The following is an 18,382-nucleotide window of genomic DNA, read 5'->3' on the forward strand; positions in this document are numbered from 1 at the left end:
TATTTCCCCCAAGCTGTTTCCTGTGACTTGTCTTTCTCTGTGTGCTATTAAGTCTGAGGCAGCTCCTCCATCTCCGGGGAGAAGCTTGACATCGTTCAGGCGAGGCCTTCCTTCTATTATTTATAGATTTAAAAAAAAAAAAAAAAAAAACTTTACATTGTAAAATAGCAGAGCACCGCCCTCCCCTCCCCACACCCCGGTCTAAAACCCTTTTATGAAATAAACTGAACAGTCTGCATGTTCAGAAAGACAAAGCTGGGGTGCTGAAAGTTAGATTACCCCAAGGTCACGCGCAGAAGTGGAAGCTCTCCAGGGGCCTTCCCCGTGTGTGTGTCTGATACGGCCACCTGGATGCCTACGAGCACAGCGGTGTGAAATGGACTAGCTGGCACTATTTTAATGCTCACAACTGTGCCAAGCCGCTTCCCGGTGCATTAGCTCAACGATTTTACGGCATCTCTACGACATTAGATAGCAGTATTCGTCTCATTTTAAAGATGATGAAATTGGAACACGGCAGACGTTATTAACATTCCTCCCTTGGCTAGACGCTAGTCGTTGTCAGCCAGGCCCCGACTTGTAGGCTTCCGTGTTCGTCGCCACATTATCCAGTTTTAGCAAGAAACTTCTTAGTTCGGGGTAGCCAGATTCCCCCATTTCCAGAATCTAACAGACTCTTGCCCACCATCTCCCAGGCAACGTCAGCAAGAGTCCAATAACATCAGGAAAACCAGAGCCCCTCCTTAGTCCTCAATAGTCTCTTAGACTTAGTCCTCAGAATTCTCTTAGAAATTTTCTACGTAGTGAACACCACCCTTCTGCTCCTTGGCTATAAATTCCCACTTCCCTTTGTTGTTTTAGAAGTGGAACCCAACTCTCTCCTACTACCAAGTCCATCACGGTGCTCCCAGACTGGCTACGATGCTGATGAATCAAACTTGCCTTCCCATTCTTCGGTAAGAATCATAAATAATATTTGCTTTGATGATACGCAGCCTGTCGTTGACAAAGCCTAGATTTGGACACTAAAGCCTGGACTCTGAATTGTCCCCCACACCACACTGCCTCACTTGCTGGTCCCTAAGATATACGCAGGCTCAGGAAAGACAAAGAGTTCACACTGCTGTATGGACCCCAGGTCCTCGCTTACCCACTACTAGTGTAAGCGTCTTGGGAGCAAGCGCTATGGAGAAACTTGAGAACTCTAGCTACTGATAGACGCTGTTGACTCGACTCAAAAAGAGAATGAGAAGAAGTATAGATTGATGATATCAGACAAAGTATCACTATTGGGAACATGACCGATAAAAGATTGACAAAATAAGTCTAGAAATCAGGTTTTTAAATAAGTATGTACCTGCTCATTTTTGTTTGAAGACAAAAAAAAAGCAAAAATAAAACTCATCAGCCCTGTGTTATGGTCACAAAACCACATTGCAACTTAGTTGGGTAGAAAACCACAAGGCCTGACTTTCCAGAGTTTTCTCAGTTCTTCTGTAGATGTAGAAGCCAGGCTCTCTCTCTCTCTCTCTCTCTCTGGGCAGCACACATATTTGATAAATGGATGAACACCTCGTTACTCCTTCCTCCAGAGCCAGGAGTCCCTTCCATTAAGTTCTCATTTGATGTGGCAAAATGACTTTTCAGGAAAACGTGAAGGCTATACGCCAAAAATGCTAAGTGTGGCCATTGTTGCTGAGATATTACAAATGGCCTGTATTTTCTTTCCTTCCCACATCCATTTCAAAATTTTCTACAATGAGCATGTGCCATTCCCTTAAGAAGCAGGAGAAACTATCGCTTCTGCAAAGACTTTTCAGGAGAGGAATCACCAAGACAGCCGGCACCAGCCCCTCCTGCACTGCTGAGAGAAGGGTGTTTTTATGGACATTGTAAAGGACAGACTCTCGGCCCCTGGGAAGAATAATGGTGCTCCACTTGGTGATTGATTCCTCCCAACCCTAACTGCATTTCTCCCTTACACCTCGTCTGGATTTGAGCTTTCAAATGGCAGTGTTCCCACCTTCGGTAAGACCTGTCCTGAAGTGGCAATCCACCCAGCAGAATTATTTCACAGATGGCCATCCTTACAGAGACAAGTATGCAAAGCGGCGGGCAAATTGTGACGTTTCTAAGAAGCAAGCGACGAGCATTTTAACCGCCGTGTGTTCAGTCTCGCGTCACGTTTCTTATTCTGTGACCATTCATTGTCGTGTCTCAGAGCGTACAGTAACTCATTTTACATCTCCTAAATGTACTCTGAGTTTTTCTATCTCAGTTCGGAAGAATGGCTTTGAAAATCCTTTTGACTCCTTTATTTGAGAACTACATGTGTGGAATGGGGTAATTAAATTCCTATAGTTTGATATAACATTACCTCCACTATTCTAGCTGATAAAGAGAAAAAAAAAAGTCCCAACCATCTTCTCTCTGCTTTCGCTGAGAATGAAATTACAATGCAGATATTTCTGTTAATGCAAGTTAAGAGCCTGGGAGCCTACGCCATCATAGTTAAACCAAAGACCTCTTTCCCCACCACATCTTCATGGAAATTAAAGTGACTACGGAAATCCCCTGGACTTGATGAGCGCATTCAAAGTTTCTTTGAGAAGAAAAGGGAAAAAAATCCTCAGTGTCAAGACTTAAACTGCAGTACAATCCGGAGAATTCCTCATCCAACACCATACTTCCTAGCTGGGTTTCCTAGGCAATGATGAAAGCAACTGGGGCTGTGCCCAAGTAGGGTATCAGTGACGTCATGGTCCCCAAGACAAGGGTCAGTTATCCCCTTTGTTCTTTGCCCCACACCAAGTGATGGAACAATATTCCTTCAGAGACATAAGGAGGTAAGAGAATTTGTGCAAACTGCCGCTTGAGCCCACTGTGAAAGCCTTAAATGTAAGTCCTCTCCTCTCCATTGTGTCTACTGTTCTTAGGGCTCAGAAATCAATATTTCGTATTGGTCATTTGAATTTCTAAATCTGACCCCAATGCTTGTGCGCATTAATAAATTTGTATGACTTCATCTTGCTAATCTCTGACGGAGCAGACTCCAGTATTGAGCCTTCAAAGGGAAAGATGAGGGTGGGGGTAGAAAATTCCACCCTTAGTTAGGGATTTAGCTCACAGTGGGGAGAGCTCTTGCACGGCAAGGGAGAAGTCCTAGGTTAAATCCCCAGCACCAGGGGAAAGGAAGTTAGATGGGGTAGATTTCCTCAGGCCACCTGCCAGACATCCCAAATATCCTCTTCAGCAAAGTCTATGGAGCACTGAGGGGTGGAGCTGGTAACTGTGGGGTAGTGTGGGGACAATTTGATATTAGTATAAAACAGGTAGATTCAGTGTTCTCTCAGTGCTCCGGGAATAATGTTAGCACAGTAGCTTTGTTTTTATGAGTTCCCAAATTTTTAAACTAGGTGTTCTGTGTTTGCTTTCTTTTCTCCTCTGTTATATGATGGCTCTCGGAGGCCCTTGGGATATAGTTATAAATGACCAAGACAGATTTGAGTTGCTAAAATGTACAACTATTTCACACCACAAACAGATTTGTTCCCAAACAAGGTGGGCAATGTAGGGCTCCCGTAATATGAATCAATGGCAAACGCCTCATAATCGCAACAACACAGAGGGATAGAACAAAACAGCCTTGGCCATAATATTAAGTGTTCTCAGAAGAGAATTAGTCCAAAGAAGGCATGGCCTCGGGCATCTGGACAGAAAGAGTAATGATGAGAGACCGCAATAAAAACCAGGAAGACAAGTTAAAGAATTAAAGCATTGCTCGCAAGATGACTCTTCTTTTCTATATGCACAGCAGATAGAAAAGTGAGTGTAATGAGTTGGAATAGATATTATTAACTTTTAATTAAGTTCCTCGGTAATAACATACAAACTGATCGTCCACCCAAACATCTCAATTAACGATGTTGAACAGCACGTTCCTCCTTCCAGCTCTCGGCCAGCTTTGGAGTAAATGACTCCAACAGCTGAACCAGTAAAAAGAGTCTACGCAGAATAAATAAGCCTGGGGCTTATTCGGGCTTTCCATAAAGATACTAAAGCGGTCATTTATAATGCCATCCGTGTTCAGAAAGAACGACAGCTGGCTGGACACACATCTTCTAGCATCGAAAGCGTCTCCACCATTAGTCAGGTATATGAAGAAAAGGGAGTTTAAGAAACAAGCTGGAGTGCTCAGCAAATAGGAAATATAGTAAGACCTTCGTCAACTACGACCAGCCTTTTAATTACACTTCTAATGTGAACTAGACCTGGTTCTCAGCTTAAGACTAATTATACATTTCAACGCTGCTCTCAACAGAAGGAAGTACAGGCTAGACACGGAAATTCAAACACAATTTGATGATGGTCATCAAAGCCCCGAACAGTGCAAAACTATCTCAGAAACAAAGTTTTTGTTTGCTAAGTTAAGTACAAACAGAACTTGGTATGGCTAATATCAGGTCGATTTCTACTAGAAAAGAACATATTTGGTCAAAATGCTCTGCTTAGAGTGAATTCTACCATTTCAGAAGCTAGTCTGGACTTTTATCTGCTAAAACTGTGCTTCTTAGAATATCAGTCGAGCGGGAAGCCAGCGTGCAAAGGGGATTGCCAGCGTGCAAAGGGGATTGTCTGTTCTCCATTCTCAAGCTCGGTTTTTTTACACTGACTTTTTCTGTCAATGTCAAGAAAGTTTGTTAGCTGAAGTCTCCCCCTAAACTAACAAAATAAAACCCACTATTAAATTAGCAGTATAGGTTACAGCCAGTTGTACCTCACAACGAAGGAAACGTGGCAAACTTACCAAAATCAACTTTTTATCACTTGTGGAAGCCTACCTCGCATATTATCTTAGCAAAGGTTCTAAAAAGCCCTATAATTTAAAGCAAAGTTTTCTGTTTACTTAGTGTTTCTCAAACTCTGCCCGTAGATGTTTCTTTTTCACGAGGCTCACATTCCGGGAACACATCCTGGGAAAGACTTTTTATCCCTCCATTGCCCTTGCCTACAACTCTCCTCTCAGCAGCATCATTGGGGCCCAGTAATAAAACCCCTTCCATCAGAAAGGGAAGGTAAACACGTTTCAGGGTCAGCAGACCTGAATGGAGGACCTAAAACCCTCTATAGATGGAAAATGCCAACCAGGCCAGCGGCCAGTTTTTTCTGCTTAGGAAACATCTGTGTTCATATTGACTGCGTCTCCTACAGATGTTGAGCCACTTAGTCCATCGCAAATGCCTTTATGATGGAGGAACAAACCGACAGAAGAAGCCTTCTGCGTCATAGGACGGAGTGCACGTTTGCTGACAGATTCTCTCCTGTCTACTCTGACTCTGGACATCTATGTACTTCTAGGTCTGGTTCTTAAGTTCCCTTGATCAGCACATTTCTGTCTGAGCATCACTGTGCAGATGAGTTGTAATTGGTCTCACAGACAGAAGTATAATGTGGTACACAACAGAACCAGCACACGGCTGGGTCCATTTTCACGATGTGCAGCAGGAAGTTTTATAACAAAGAGGGTATTCTATAGTACTGCTGTTTCCATAGTAAGGATTCTAGAGACACATGAGGCTGAAAGATTACTGTGTAGCTTTGGAAAGTCATGCTGGGGCATTGTCTAACTAACCTACCTTCTCTTCAATGCCACTCATTTCTTCTGCTGCCAAACTGAAGGTTACTGTCTTCAACTGGACAGGTCTAAAAAACTGGACAGGAAAATAGACCTCTGGGCATACTTTGGGGAGATTATCTAGACTACGGTTACCATCTGAGAAAGTCTGTAAGGGATTAGCTTCTTTACATTAATTGATGTGGGAAGGCCCATCTAAACTGTGGGGTGGACTGGTCCCTGGGCAGGACAGCCTCAACTGGACAAAGACAGCTGGGCATTTGTGTATATGCATGGGCACTGACATACATGCGTGGGCAATGGCGTACATGCCAGTGTGTGGGACTGGCTGTCTCAACCCCCTGCTGCTTTGACTTCCCTCCATGATGGACTGGACCCTTGACCTGTGAACCAAAATAAACACTTTCTCACTTCCATTTTTTTTGTCATGGTTTGCAACAGTTTGAGGTTATAATTCAGTTTGAGATTATAATTCTGTGAGATGACTCTGCAGGTAAATACACTTTCCACTTGAAACTGATCCCCAGAATCCACTTGGTAGAGAGAACCAGTTCCAATAAATTGTCCTCCTACTTGCATATTTGTACCAAGGCACACGTGCACCCACACTGGACCCACATGTGCACACACATGTGCACACACATGCACACAACAAAACAAGTAAATAAACAGATACAAACAACTTTAAGTTATAATTGAAATCAACTTGTCTTTCAGCACAAGATACTGTACTGCAGCAGCCATCTCTTTTAGAAAAGAAAAAAGATTCTGTTGTCTACCAACAGAACCGCATAATTGGGGATAAACAGCATATTGTAAAGATGAATCTTACGTGATCCTGTCCCTTAAACATGGTGTAGTCTAGTGTAGTCTCACTTCCAAAACAAAGGCAGGCCACTTTGATTCTACAGCTCTGTTTCTATTTATAGACGTGATTCATTAACAATGGACATTTAGTTTTAATTTTGTGTCTAAAGGCCTTTAGGCATAATATATTTTTCTCCAGTTCCCCACAGACTCTACGGTTTCTTATTAGTTTATATAAGGCTGGTTCATACCTATCTGTTTGCTACCTATCTGGCCACTGAAGGCATTTAAGTTTACAAACCCAAGGTACACACGAATGTATTAAATCCACCATAACCGGCAAGGAGAAGTACCTTATCTCAAAATTATAACACATGCCATGTAGCCCTTATTGGAAATATTTTTGCCTATCTGTCATGCACAGACCCAGGACAGCTATGAGGAGTAAGACTCTAGCGGCCAAAACTAATAGCCTTATTCATTACCCACCAGAGGGCAAATTATTTACATGTATAACAATGCATTTGAAACACATTTTCCAAGCATCATCTTCAATTTCTTTCGATACAAACGAGGTTCATTTAAATGGTTCTCGGGGCATAGAAACCATTGCCCCCAGGAAGCCGCGGAGATAGCTTCATTCTCAAAACGGAGCATCATTAAGTTGTCAAAATAAATGCCAGGCAGAAACACAGCAAGGGAATACAGTGTCGACAGTCAGTGCAGCCTGAACCCCCTGTAAAACAGACCCGCATGTCCAAAAGCAGCCTGAGACTAAACCAAGTTTGGCAGTGGCAATTAGCCCCGAGTGGATGTTGCTTTTCCCCTTAGACAGATTTGTTGACAGTGCATCCCAGAAAGTTATTAAGTGTCTCCTTTCATGAGTCATAATTATGCTTTTATATGTGCTCAGATTCACTATAAACAAGAAAAAGCAGGCACTATATACACAGAAGCATTAATAATATAAACCTCCCCTAGAGGACAGGAATAATGCAGCCTGTCTCGCGGTCTACGTAAACGGCAATGGCGGTAGTTTGCCGTCTGTCCCCTCTGCGACTTTTCTCCTTCGGTCCCTCTTATCTCTCATCTTCACCTACTATTTCTTCAGGAGACTTGATGCAAAGGAATCTGTAGAATGGACTGATACAGCTCCCTTTCTCATCAGGTGTAGCCAGCAGCAACTCTCCCCAGCCACAGGACTTCTTGTCCCTGCCAGTGAGACTTGAACTCTTAAGCTCTCGATATTTACAAATGAAGTTAATCAATTTGCCTCCTAGCTTCATTGTGTGGCTCGGAAAGTCATTAAATATGCATGTCAGCCTCGCAGGCTGCTTATGCGTTGTGTACTTTGAAATGGTCTGGTTGGATTCTGTGTTGTCTTCCAAGACCACTTTCCCGTCTTTCCCCACTCAGTCTGTTTTTCACTGAGAGACGGGCCATAGTTCTGGGTGTCAATGGCAACTGTATTACCCAGTTCAGAGAAGTTGCCTGCTTTATCACAGTGTGAGCGTCCCTCTCCACATTCTCCATGCTACCCAAAAAATCCTTTCCAGAATCTTCTTTGGCTTGCCACACTTCAAAGTAAGCAACCAATTTAGGAAATTGGAAAGAACTGGAACTGCAAGGCTTGTAAGAAATTGACAGTCAGAGGGAGTTATGTTGGGAGGTCAGGCAATGTCGATTAAAGAGGAAACCAAGCAAGGCAGGGAGATGACTGCACACACCCATACACACACTCGCACACGCACACGCACACACACCCACATACACACACACACACACACACACACACACACACACACACGTCTCTACTATATTGACAGAAGCGCAAAACGTTTTGCATTCAAGTCTTTTGTAAGCTTACATTCTGCTTTCTACAGGTCAAAACTACTGCAAGATTGCAAGCAGGGCTGCCCTTCTCAGTGGGCAGCTAATCCCCCTTCACCTGTCACGAGTTATTCCATAGTTGGAAAACACTGTCTTTTCAAGATTCTGCCCTCTGTTACAAATCCTAGTCTCCAACATCATACTGGTTAGTTTTGTGTCAAAAACTAGAGTCCCCTGGGAAGAAGAAGCCTCAGTTAAGGAACTGCTTCCATGACGCTGGCACCTGGGCATGTTCAGGGGATATTTTCTTGATTGATGATTGATGTGGGCAGACCCCGCCCATTGTGGGCAGGTGGTCCTGGTTGTGTAAACAAACTGACAAGCCCCTGGGAAGTCAGCTAGTGAGCATCCTTTCTCTAGAGTTCCTGCCCTGACTTCCCTCAACAATGGACAAGGAAGAGCAAGCCAAAGAAAACCTTTCTACCCCAAGTTGCTTTTGCTCAGTGTGGTTTATCACAGAAACCTAGCGTCAAACTAGGTACAGTTCAGGGAAAAGACAACGAAGGGGACTAAAAAAGAGGGAGAGAGAAAAAGACAAAGGACTATGAAAAATGGCCTAATAATCTCTACCAGTCACAAGTGTTTTAATGTATAAAGCAAAGACAGCCAAGGATATTAGGTGCATAATAAGAAATTTTTTTATCAAAAAAATTCTCCCTGCTCTTGTAACAAAGGGTATTATATTTTCCCCCTAAAAAAATAAAAAAGGAGAAGCAAAGAATAATGCCCCCCGAAGCTACCCATACCCTAATCTAACCCTCAGAACCTGTGAACATGTGCCTCTTCTAGATGTTATTACATATACAGGCCTTTTTTAAAAACAGGGTAGTCCTGGCTGTCCTAGAACTCATTCTGTAGACCAGGCTGGCCTTGAACTCGGAGATCCACCTGCCTCTGCTTCCTAAATGCTGGGATTAAAAGTCTTAGTCCCGGTCTTGAGATGGAAAGATTATCACAAATGAAAAAGCCGAGCTACTTCTACTTTTTCTTTAAGTAGGGAAATCTATTTCATGGTTCCTACCTCTCTAACGCAAAGAAAGAGAAGATACACTGAAAGAGCTCGGTGGGGTTCTGTTTTGTTTTGTTTTGTTTTAAAGAAAATTAGGAGAAGGTTGAGGAAGACATCTCAATCAGTGGAATGCTTCTCTTAGAAGCACAAAGACCTGAGTTCATTTCCAGAACCTATGTTTAAAGAAAAATAAAGAAAGAATAAATAGTTAATAAAAAATAAATAAGTAATAAAAATAAATTTAAAACAGATGAATAAAGTAATAAAAATAGATTAAAGTAATAAATAAAAATTAAAATAATTTTTTAAATAAGTAATAAAAGGCCTGGGCATGGTGGTACTTGCTTGCAATCCCATTGTTAGGAAGACAGAAATGGGCAGACCCTGGCTAACTACTTGCCGAGAGATCAGGCTAGTGAGAGAGCCTGTTTCAGAAAAGATGGGTAATACCTGAGGCACAACACTTGAGGCTATACTCTGGATCTCTGCTCACACATACAGACATACGTGGATGTGCGTGCACACGTGTACATATACATATACACAAAAAAACGTATTTCCACTTTTTATCTGTAAATGTGTGTGTGCGTACTGCATGCATATGTGTAGGTAAGTGCACCTGCTTGGAGGTCAGAGGTCAATAGTAAGCATTTCCTCTATTGCTTTCTACCTTAGTTTTTGGGACAAGGTCCCTCACTGAACCCAGACCTCACTGACTGGCTAGATTTGCTGGCCAGCAAGATTCAGGGATCTGCCTCCCATTACGACCACCACCATCACCAAACTGGGATTATGGCACATGCCATCTTACCTAATAGCTGGGCACTGAGGATTTGAACTCAGGTCTTCAAGCTTGCATAGCAAGCACTTTACCCAATGAGCCATTTCCCAAGTGAGAAAAATTATTGCTTATTGGGAGTAAAGAGCATTCTTTCAATATATAACTGTGGCAAACACACTCAATTGAAGGCTGCCTCTCCATACCAGGTAGCTATACCCATTTAAGCTTTCTGTCCCTGCAGGCTGGTGAGCCTCTGAACATCTTTCTACTCCTAGACTCTGAACTCATGAAAAAGGAAGGTGGGTAAGCTTTCTAGATTTGACTCTTTAACATCTTAAACGCAACATCCAACCTTCCCTTCCTCCTGCATCACTTGTCTGGGGGAAACCCTCCCCGATATCATAACATCGAGTTAGTCTTTTCTGGGTTTCTACTTAGAATAACTGCTGAGCCTGAGTTTCTTAATGCTGTCTCAAATCATATCTGATTATAACCATATCAACTTGCCAAAAAGGAATAACTCTAGCTGCAATTCCTACTCTGCCACAAATGCATAACTTTTACTATGACAAATATTTCCACCGGATTCGGTAAACTACAGCCATAGGTCAAATCTAGCCCAGGTCTGGCTTTTGTGAATAAAGTTTTATTGGAATACACACATAAGCATTCGTTTATATATTACCTATGGCTATTTTTGTTTCAAAGCAGCTGAACTAATTTTGTCAATAATTACACAGCTCTCAAACCTAAAATACTGTCTAAGCCTTTATATCGCATCTAGCCAACCTCTATATAGAAAGATTAAAATACATATTTTAGTAGTTAACAAACCAAGAATTCATTGTCTTTTGCAAAACGAGAACATAGCCAGGGTGAAATTATTCTCTCCCCAGAACATTTGTCTAGGGTTCAAGTTACTGGCCATGCACTTTATTTCACCATACAATTAAGCACCGAGCAGACTTTTCAGTTGAAAATTAACTCACCGTGGCTAGCTTCTGAACGTCATCATCGGATGCTCCCAGGGACGCTAAGCCTATTTCTTGGGAAAACTGAGCAAATTTCGGATCTGCAAGCAGTGGAACGTGTCCCAAGAGTTCATGGCATGTATCACTGTAAAGGAAAAAAAAAATCCTGAAGTCATGTCACACAAGAAGCTTTAAACTACCGTAACCTGTAGAACAAGACTTGCAATCCTAAACAGAATCGTATTCGAGAAATGATTACCATTAATCATACTTGAAAGGCAGACGCAGCGTATGATTAATGACACTTACTTTGGATGATAAATCATACATTCATTTGTACTGAGGGCCTGAGAGTGTGGAGAGAAGACACGTGCCCATGAGAGCACGTGCTTGTGCACCCATGGAGGCCAGCGACCATCCCAGGTGTCATTCCTTAGGTGCCAGGTACCATTTTTTTTTCTCTTCTGAGACAGAGTCTTCTGTTGTCCCGGAACTCACCTAGTAGACTCTCTGCCTAGACAGTGAGCCCCAGATTCAGCTGTCTCCACCTCCTTCCTCTGGAACTTGACTTTTTTCTTACATGAGTTCTGAGCTCAAACGTAGGTCCTCAGGCTTGAGAGCCAAGCGCTTTACCAACTGAGCCATTTCTTCAGGCTGAGGTATAATCATTTTAATGACGCACAATAAAAGCCATTACTTTGGGGGAGATGGCCCTGCCATGTGGCCAGTGGAGGCCTGGAACCTGTACTCTTTCCAGATCTGCTTTCTCAGGTGAGAAGCCAACCCAACAGGCATGAGCTACCACTTCGGGAAGCCATTTCTGTTTCTGAGACCACGGTGTTTGTTTTACGTTTGATATTTTGCCATTCTCCAGACAGCCTTAGCAAACAGAACTTCTCGGTGCAAGATCCTGCAGGTCACGCTGGACAAGCTAAGATCCCTCACCATTTGGCCACCACGTTATAAACAACGTTTGACTGAAACACAGCGATGCCCGTTTATACGTGTATTGTCCACAGCTGTCGTTTTTGTCAACAACGGCAGAATCAAAGAGCTGTAACTGAGATCCCAGTTCCACGAATCCTAAAATAATTGTGAGCTGACCCCTTGATAGAGAAAGCTTGCGGGTTTTTCAGCATAGGTAGCAATAAACTAAATTAAATCGAGGCCAAAGGATGCCTTTGAAATTGAGTCCTTGTGTGACCATTGCAGCCTAACTTGGTAGGGAGTGACTGAAAGCCTAATTTGGGAGTAGAGTCTTGTAACAAATAGCCGAGTCTTCGCCAATTCCAGCAGCTCGGCTTCAATCACAGGTGGCTAGCTGATTCAAATAAGGCAATCACCCAAGTATCATCAGTTAAACTGTCCCTGCGGGTCACTTCCATTTTGTGCCCATAATTGTTCTCTGACCACCTTGCAGCCTTGGCTCACTGGGGCTTTAAGGCCCAATTCAGAAATCACAAATAAAAGCCAATTAAGCATGTGTGAGAGAGAGGGGATGTGTGCACGTGTGTGTTACTTGTAATTCAACTAATTGTAGTTTTTTAAATTAAATCTGTTGTCTTTTGACAATAGTGCTAAAGCCAAAATTTGGGTTCCACTTGTTAGGATTTTGAAAGCCTTCTGCGCATCCTTAAATTCTTGTGTGCCCTTGTGAGACTTCACGGGGTATTGAGAAACACTAGAGGTTGTCATCAAAGTCACTGTCCAGGGAGATTTGATCTGTGGACACTGTTTGGTTCCTTTGAGAAAGAGCCTTAAAAGACCCTCCCAGTTCCCAGAGCTGGACATAAACCTAGAAACAGCAAAAGCCTGCCATATTCTCATTTGCTTGAGCTTCCCATTTGGAGCTGGGTAAGAGGGCAAGGGATGGGTATGTGTCACAACTTAATAAGACAGTTGCCCTCCTATGTCACGGTCATGAATTATAAACTGTATTCTGAGAGCAGGGTACACTGAAATTAGCTTTCCCATGACTCTCTCAGCATGCATCGAGATGCAGAAAGATTTATGCTCGTGATTAAAAAATAGGTGCCTATATAGTAACTGAACGATATTTCTGAATTCACCTGCGCTGAAGTGTATCACTTCATAGATGCTGTGAAAGCAAAGTCTGATGCCACTGCCATTATTATTACAAGGACAAAGTTGGGGGACTATAATGAATCGTGGTAAATGGTATGAGTTTGATACCCACGTAAAACAGATGATATCATTCAAGCAGCTTTGAGCTCACGACTCAAATCACATGGCCACGAACGCCATAGGCAGACCAGGTTGAGTGTTTTATATGTATGTACTAGCCCTGCCCCTTTGTTAAGCAGGATGAGATACACAACCTGTCTGTCCAACTAAACACACTGGGCTTCAGAGGTGCTGTAACTTCTCCAGCTTTTGTGTGTCCTTGGGTCTGTTTTTTTCCTCATTCCCTTGATGCCACAATCCCCGGAGCTGTGCAAAAATGAGGCAGGAAAGAATACACTGAGAAGGCTGGGGATGTGGGTCAGTGGTTAAGGCCCTTGCTAAAGAAGTGTACGGACTTGAGTTTGAATCCCCAGTGCCCGGGTAAAAAGCATGGCATCTGTAACCGCAGAGCCCGAGGGATAGAGACAAGCTAGCCAGAACAGTAAGCTCTACAAGTTCAATAAGAGACCCTGTCCCCAAAAGTCAGGGGGAGAGTGACAGAAGAAAACACCCTACATCATCTCCTGGCCCCCAACACAGATGCACACACTCACATGCATGTGCATACAAACATGTACACATACATGCATGTACACAAGATAGTGTATTGAAACTTTATAAATTAGATACAGTGCTTAAAGTTTCATGTCATGTGAATGATTTAATCTTCCCTGGCAATAAAGCTTTATTATAATAACCTTTCGATCAGTGGGGAAACTAAAATTGTATAAACTTAATATTCTCTGTCGTTCTGCCTTTAGTAAAAGACTTTGGACAAGACTTGAAATTCTTCTGGTTCAAAGTTACATTCATTCTGCTCTCTGCTGGTTTAATTGACAGATACAATATAAATGAGGAGGAAGCATAAGACAGCATAACCAACATAGTTAGCATAAGGAAAGCCATAGTTAGCATGAACTGAGTCTCCTTTTCCTCCACTTCTAGCCCCATGCTTCCAAATCACTTGAGGGGCCTTTTTAAAATACCGAGCATCTAGACTCCACTCATGACCAGTTCAATCAGGCTTCCTGGGACTGACCGGGAAATCATTTTTTAAAGCTCCCCAGGTAAAATGAGCCACAGCCAGAGCCGAGACCCATTCTCACGGCTAATGGCACCGGACTCTCTCCCAGCAGGCTGACAAAGAAATAGTGCTTAAAATTTAAGCTGAAGGTGCTTCTATGATCTGAGGAAACTAAGTGGCTTTCCGCTGAAGTTACATCATAATCCTGGAGAATAATGAAAAAGCCGTTACTGAATAACAAACAGGTAGCTAATTACGCCTCCACCTGCTATCAACTCTGGCGCATGCCTCACATTTCCACTCTGGGAGAACTCTGATCTCATTCCTGTGGTCTACATCAAGGCTGGAATTAAGGTCAAGTGCCTGCCCTGGAAAACTCTGGGCACTTGCATAGTAGCCTTTGTGATAAATACTAAAGCTCCCCTTCTGGTCTTGGAAGGAATGCAGCAACAATAACTCCACATCAGACCAGATATCTAGCACCTGGAAAAAAAAATTCTTGAGACTGGTATTAGCCTAGTATCCGTAAATCATGGGAGCAGAAAGGAGACTAACAATTCGTGAATGCTGGACTGAGCCAGGCATGGGGCTGGGTGCCTTACACTGTACCAGAGTAAGTCATAACTACAGTAGCGGTTGAATCTTGGATTAATGTCAAATAAACCTAAAAGCCTGGTTTATTGTAACTTACTGGAAATTTAAAAGCCTGACATAGAAGGACAGTCTCCCATGTAAGACTGTAAGAAAAAAAAAGTCGCAGCTACAAAGGAAAAAAAAGCACAAGATGGCCAAGAACACAAAGGAAACAATTCTCAGTGGAAAAGGGCTCTGACCTGTATTTTAAATTAAGGTGTCATTATCAGAAGCCAGTAACGCACTATCCAACTTAAAAATCTCCACAATCCTCACAGTAACATGATAGGCACACTGTATAGAGGGTAAAAGAAATTATGGATTTGGAAGAAGCAAGTCATACAGTGTAACAGAGGGGGTTATATTGTCCCATTAAAGAGGAACGCCTGAAGCGAGATGTCTAACGGAATCCTTAGCGGAACGTTAGGGATGGCCTTCGCTCTGTTATGGGTAGAGATGATTGTGCTATACTTCAATAGTTTGTGCTCTCTTCTCAATTTCGACTCCATGCAGGAGCCCTGGGAAAGATTCCTGAAGAAAATCTGGATGCAGAATACATAATAGCCTTACTTCTCATGGACCAACACTACCAGGTCCCGTATTTCAAGGCCAAGAGTGAGGTTATTCTCCTTTAGGGCTGGTGGGACATTGAAATCAACACTGTACTCTTCTGTCTCCCCCTGCCTTTGAGAAAGGCAGATAAACAAGGAAGTGCCCATCAACATGGAAACCAATGAGCAAAGAAAGATTTTCAACACTTATGATAAATTAAAAAAAAAAAAGAAACATTATAGGCTGGAGAGATGGCTCTGCAGTTAAGAGCATTTGTTATTCCTGCGGAGAATCTCAGTTCAATTCCCAGCACCCACACGGCAACTCATAGCCTTCTGTAACACCACTTCGAGGGCATCTTCTGGCCTCGGTGAGCACCAGAAATGCACACTGTGCACATGTAGACGACAGGCATGCTGCACACATGTAGACATGCAGAAAAAAGCTCTCAAACACAGGAAATAAACAAATCTGAAACCATTTCTAAAGAACCCCCTAACTATAAAATGGCACATTTCCTTTTGTTTCTCTCTAAAGGACACAGAGCTGGAGCTGAGCGCAGTTTTAGGGGTCTGAGAGGTGCGGGGGTGTAGCCCATGAGAGGAGCCTCCTCTCCAGCCTTCCTGCCAGCCGAGGCCTGTGGGACTGAAGCCGGGCTGCTTCACCCTGTTTTGCTGCCGCTATGCCCTGCCTGTAAGCCAGACCATGACACGTGTGGTGGTTGACTTCTCCACAGCTGGACTCTGTGGTAACTAACAAACGGGCTCCCATTGGGAGCAACAACTACGGCTTCATCTCATCTTATCTCTCTTCAAAGATCCAATTATTTGGTCATAATTGCGCCTGCCAGCACGGGCTCCCTCCAATCTCTACATCAGCAAACTTTCTTTTTTTCTCTCTCTCTATTCCCTTTGATGCATTTTCTCTTGAATAATGCTTTTCAGAGTCCTTCACACAAAAGCGCTCTGTTCCCAGCAAAACGTAGGACCTTTTCAAAACTGTTAGCACTGTAAAGCATCATGTCTCTTTAAAAAAAAAAAGACCAGCACCGATATCAGACACTAGGACTTTTACTGCTCTAAATTGGAATCTTGTCTGATAAGCCCGGTGAGGAGGATTCTAAGGCACTGAGATAGGCCCACAAAAGGGCCTGGGTGAAGTGTCTCCCGGGAATTCTTAAATCATCCTAAGAAAGCTGTGATCGCGTTGCCGCAGGGAAATAAGGGTCCTGGTTGTTAAGTTCAAATTCAAAACGAGTCTGGCATTTTTCTCCTCTTATCGGTTCCCAAAGCTGACTCCTCTTGTTCAGTGTTGAACAACTGCCTTTTATTTTCGCCATAAATTAAAGCCTTTGAGAGGTGGTTGAGTGAGCGTGTGGCATTTGCTCCCCAACCCGAATCAGCGTGTCCCGCCTTCTGTGGCGTTTCTCCACAGGTTTTGTTTGTTCTATTTGACAGAAGCCAACAGAGTCACTAAATCATAAAAAAAAAAGAAGATAAGAGGGTGGCGTGGAAGTCCGCCTTGTGAAATGAAGCAGAGAGTGAGCCAGGAGCCAGAATCGAGTATTTCTTCAGCTTTCACACGACATTTGGTGGGGCAAGCAAGTACCGTGGGGGAACATATCGGGTGCCCAACAAACACACGGCATGAGAGTTGCTTTGTTTTCATGGCACTAGGATGATAACGGGAACTAATTTGGTACTGAGGCAATTTGTCCTCAGGCCTTGCTTGGGAGCCATAGAGTTTCTTTAGTTTAGAGTTAGAACAGCAGACCGTAAGTCAGATTTGGTGGCACACTCCTAGAGCCCAGCACTTGGGAAATCAGAAGCAGGAAGATCAGAAGTTCAAGACCAGCCTCCGCTAGAAAGCAAGTTCAAGACTAGCTTTGGGCTACATGTGACTGTCTTAAGAAGCCAAAAAATAAGATAGAATAAGCTGCACGTGAGCTTTTTGGCTGCTCTTATGATCATCTCCTCTATACCCCATCACAGCATATATAAACAAAAACACGGCCCTCGTTCTGCAAAGTCGCACACTCAAATGCCGCCTGGGAAGAAATCTTTACTTTTTCCTCAAAGAATTATACGGGAGTCTAATAATCCTATTCTTCATGATATTCTTTTGAAAGTGGAGGATATTATAGGTGTGGGGGGAGTCTCTGTGCATGCACACATGCATATGTCTGTGTGTGCGTGCGGTGCATGTGCATGCATGCATGCATATATACATCTGTATGTGCGTCTGTGTGTAGGTCTCTCTGAGTGCTTGCACATAGGTCTCTATGCATGTGTGCATCTGTGTGCACATGTGCGTATCCATCTCTGTGTGTCTCTGTGTCTGTCTCTGTGGGTCTCTGTGTGTGTCTGTGTGTTTTGTGTGTGTGCATACCCATCTTTATGTGCCTGTCTGTGTGCCCGTGTGTGTGCTGCATCTGTGTGCACATCTGTGCAAGTGTGTACCTGTCTGTCTGTCTCTCTCTCTCTGTTGTGTCTGTCTGTGTCTGTGTGTATCATCTGTGTATGTGCCTGTGTGTGTATCTGTGTGCATCATCTGTGCAAGTGTGTGCTTGTCTGTGTGTCTCTCTCTGTTGTGTTTGTGTCCGTGTGTGTATCTGTGTGTATCATGTGTTTGGGTGGTGCATATGTCCCTGCACATGCGCAGAGGCCCAAGGGGACATCTGTTCCCATGCTCTGTCACTCTCCACCACCTATTTCCTCAGGACAGGGTCTTTCACTAAACCTTACTGACCACCAGCAAGCCTCGGTGACCTCCTCTCTGCCCCTCCCAGTTCTGGGTTTATACACAGCCATGCCTTCCTTTTAAATAGATGTTGGAGATTTGACCTCAGGTCCACATGCTTATGTACCGAGTCCTCTTACCTGCTGAGCCCTCCAGC

General features: G+C 43.4%; 1 protein-coding gene across 2 annotated transcripts in view; it reads right to left on the reverse strand.

Annotated features, from left to right (window-relative positions):
* The window catches only part of Tph2 (tryptophan hydroxylase 2), a 99,592-nt gene that overhangs the window by 23,668 nt on the left and 57,542 nt on the right, over window positions 1-18,382 (reverse strand). For both annotated transcript variants that reach the window (XM_038314929.1, XM_038314928.1), the window contains exon 8: window positions 11,112-11,238. In XM_038314929.1, coding sequence (XP_038170857.1) covers window positions 11,112-11,238 — 127 coding nt within the window. The remainder of the gene's footprint in view (window positions 1-11,111; window positions 11,239-18,382) is intronic.

Source organism: Arvicola amphibius, chromosome 17 (genome assembly GCF_903992535.2).
Source record: "Arvicola amphibius chromosome 17, mArvAmp1.2, whole genome shotgun sequence".
Lineage (NCBI taxonomy): Eukaryota > Metazoa > Chordata > Mammalia > Rodentia > Cricetidae > Arvicola > Arvicola amphibius.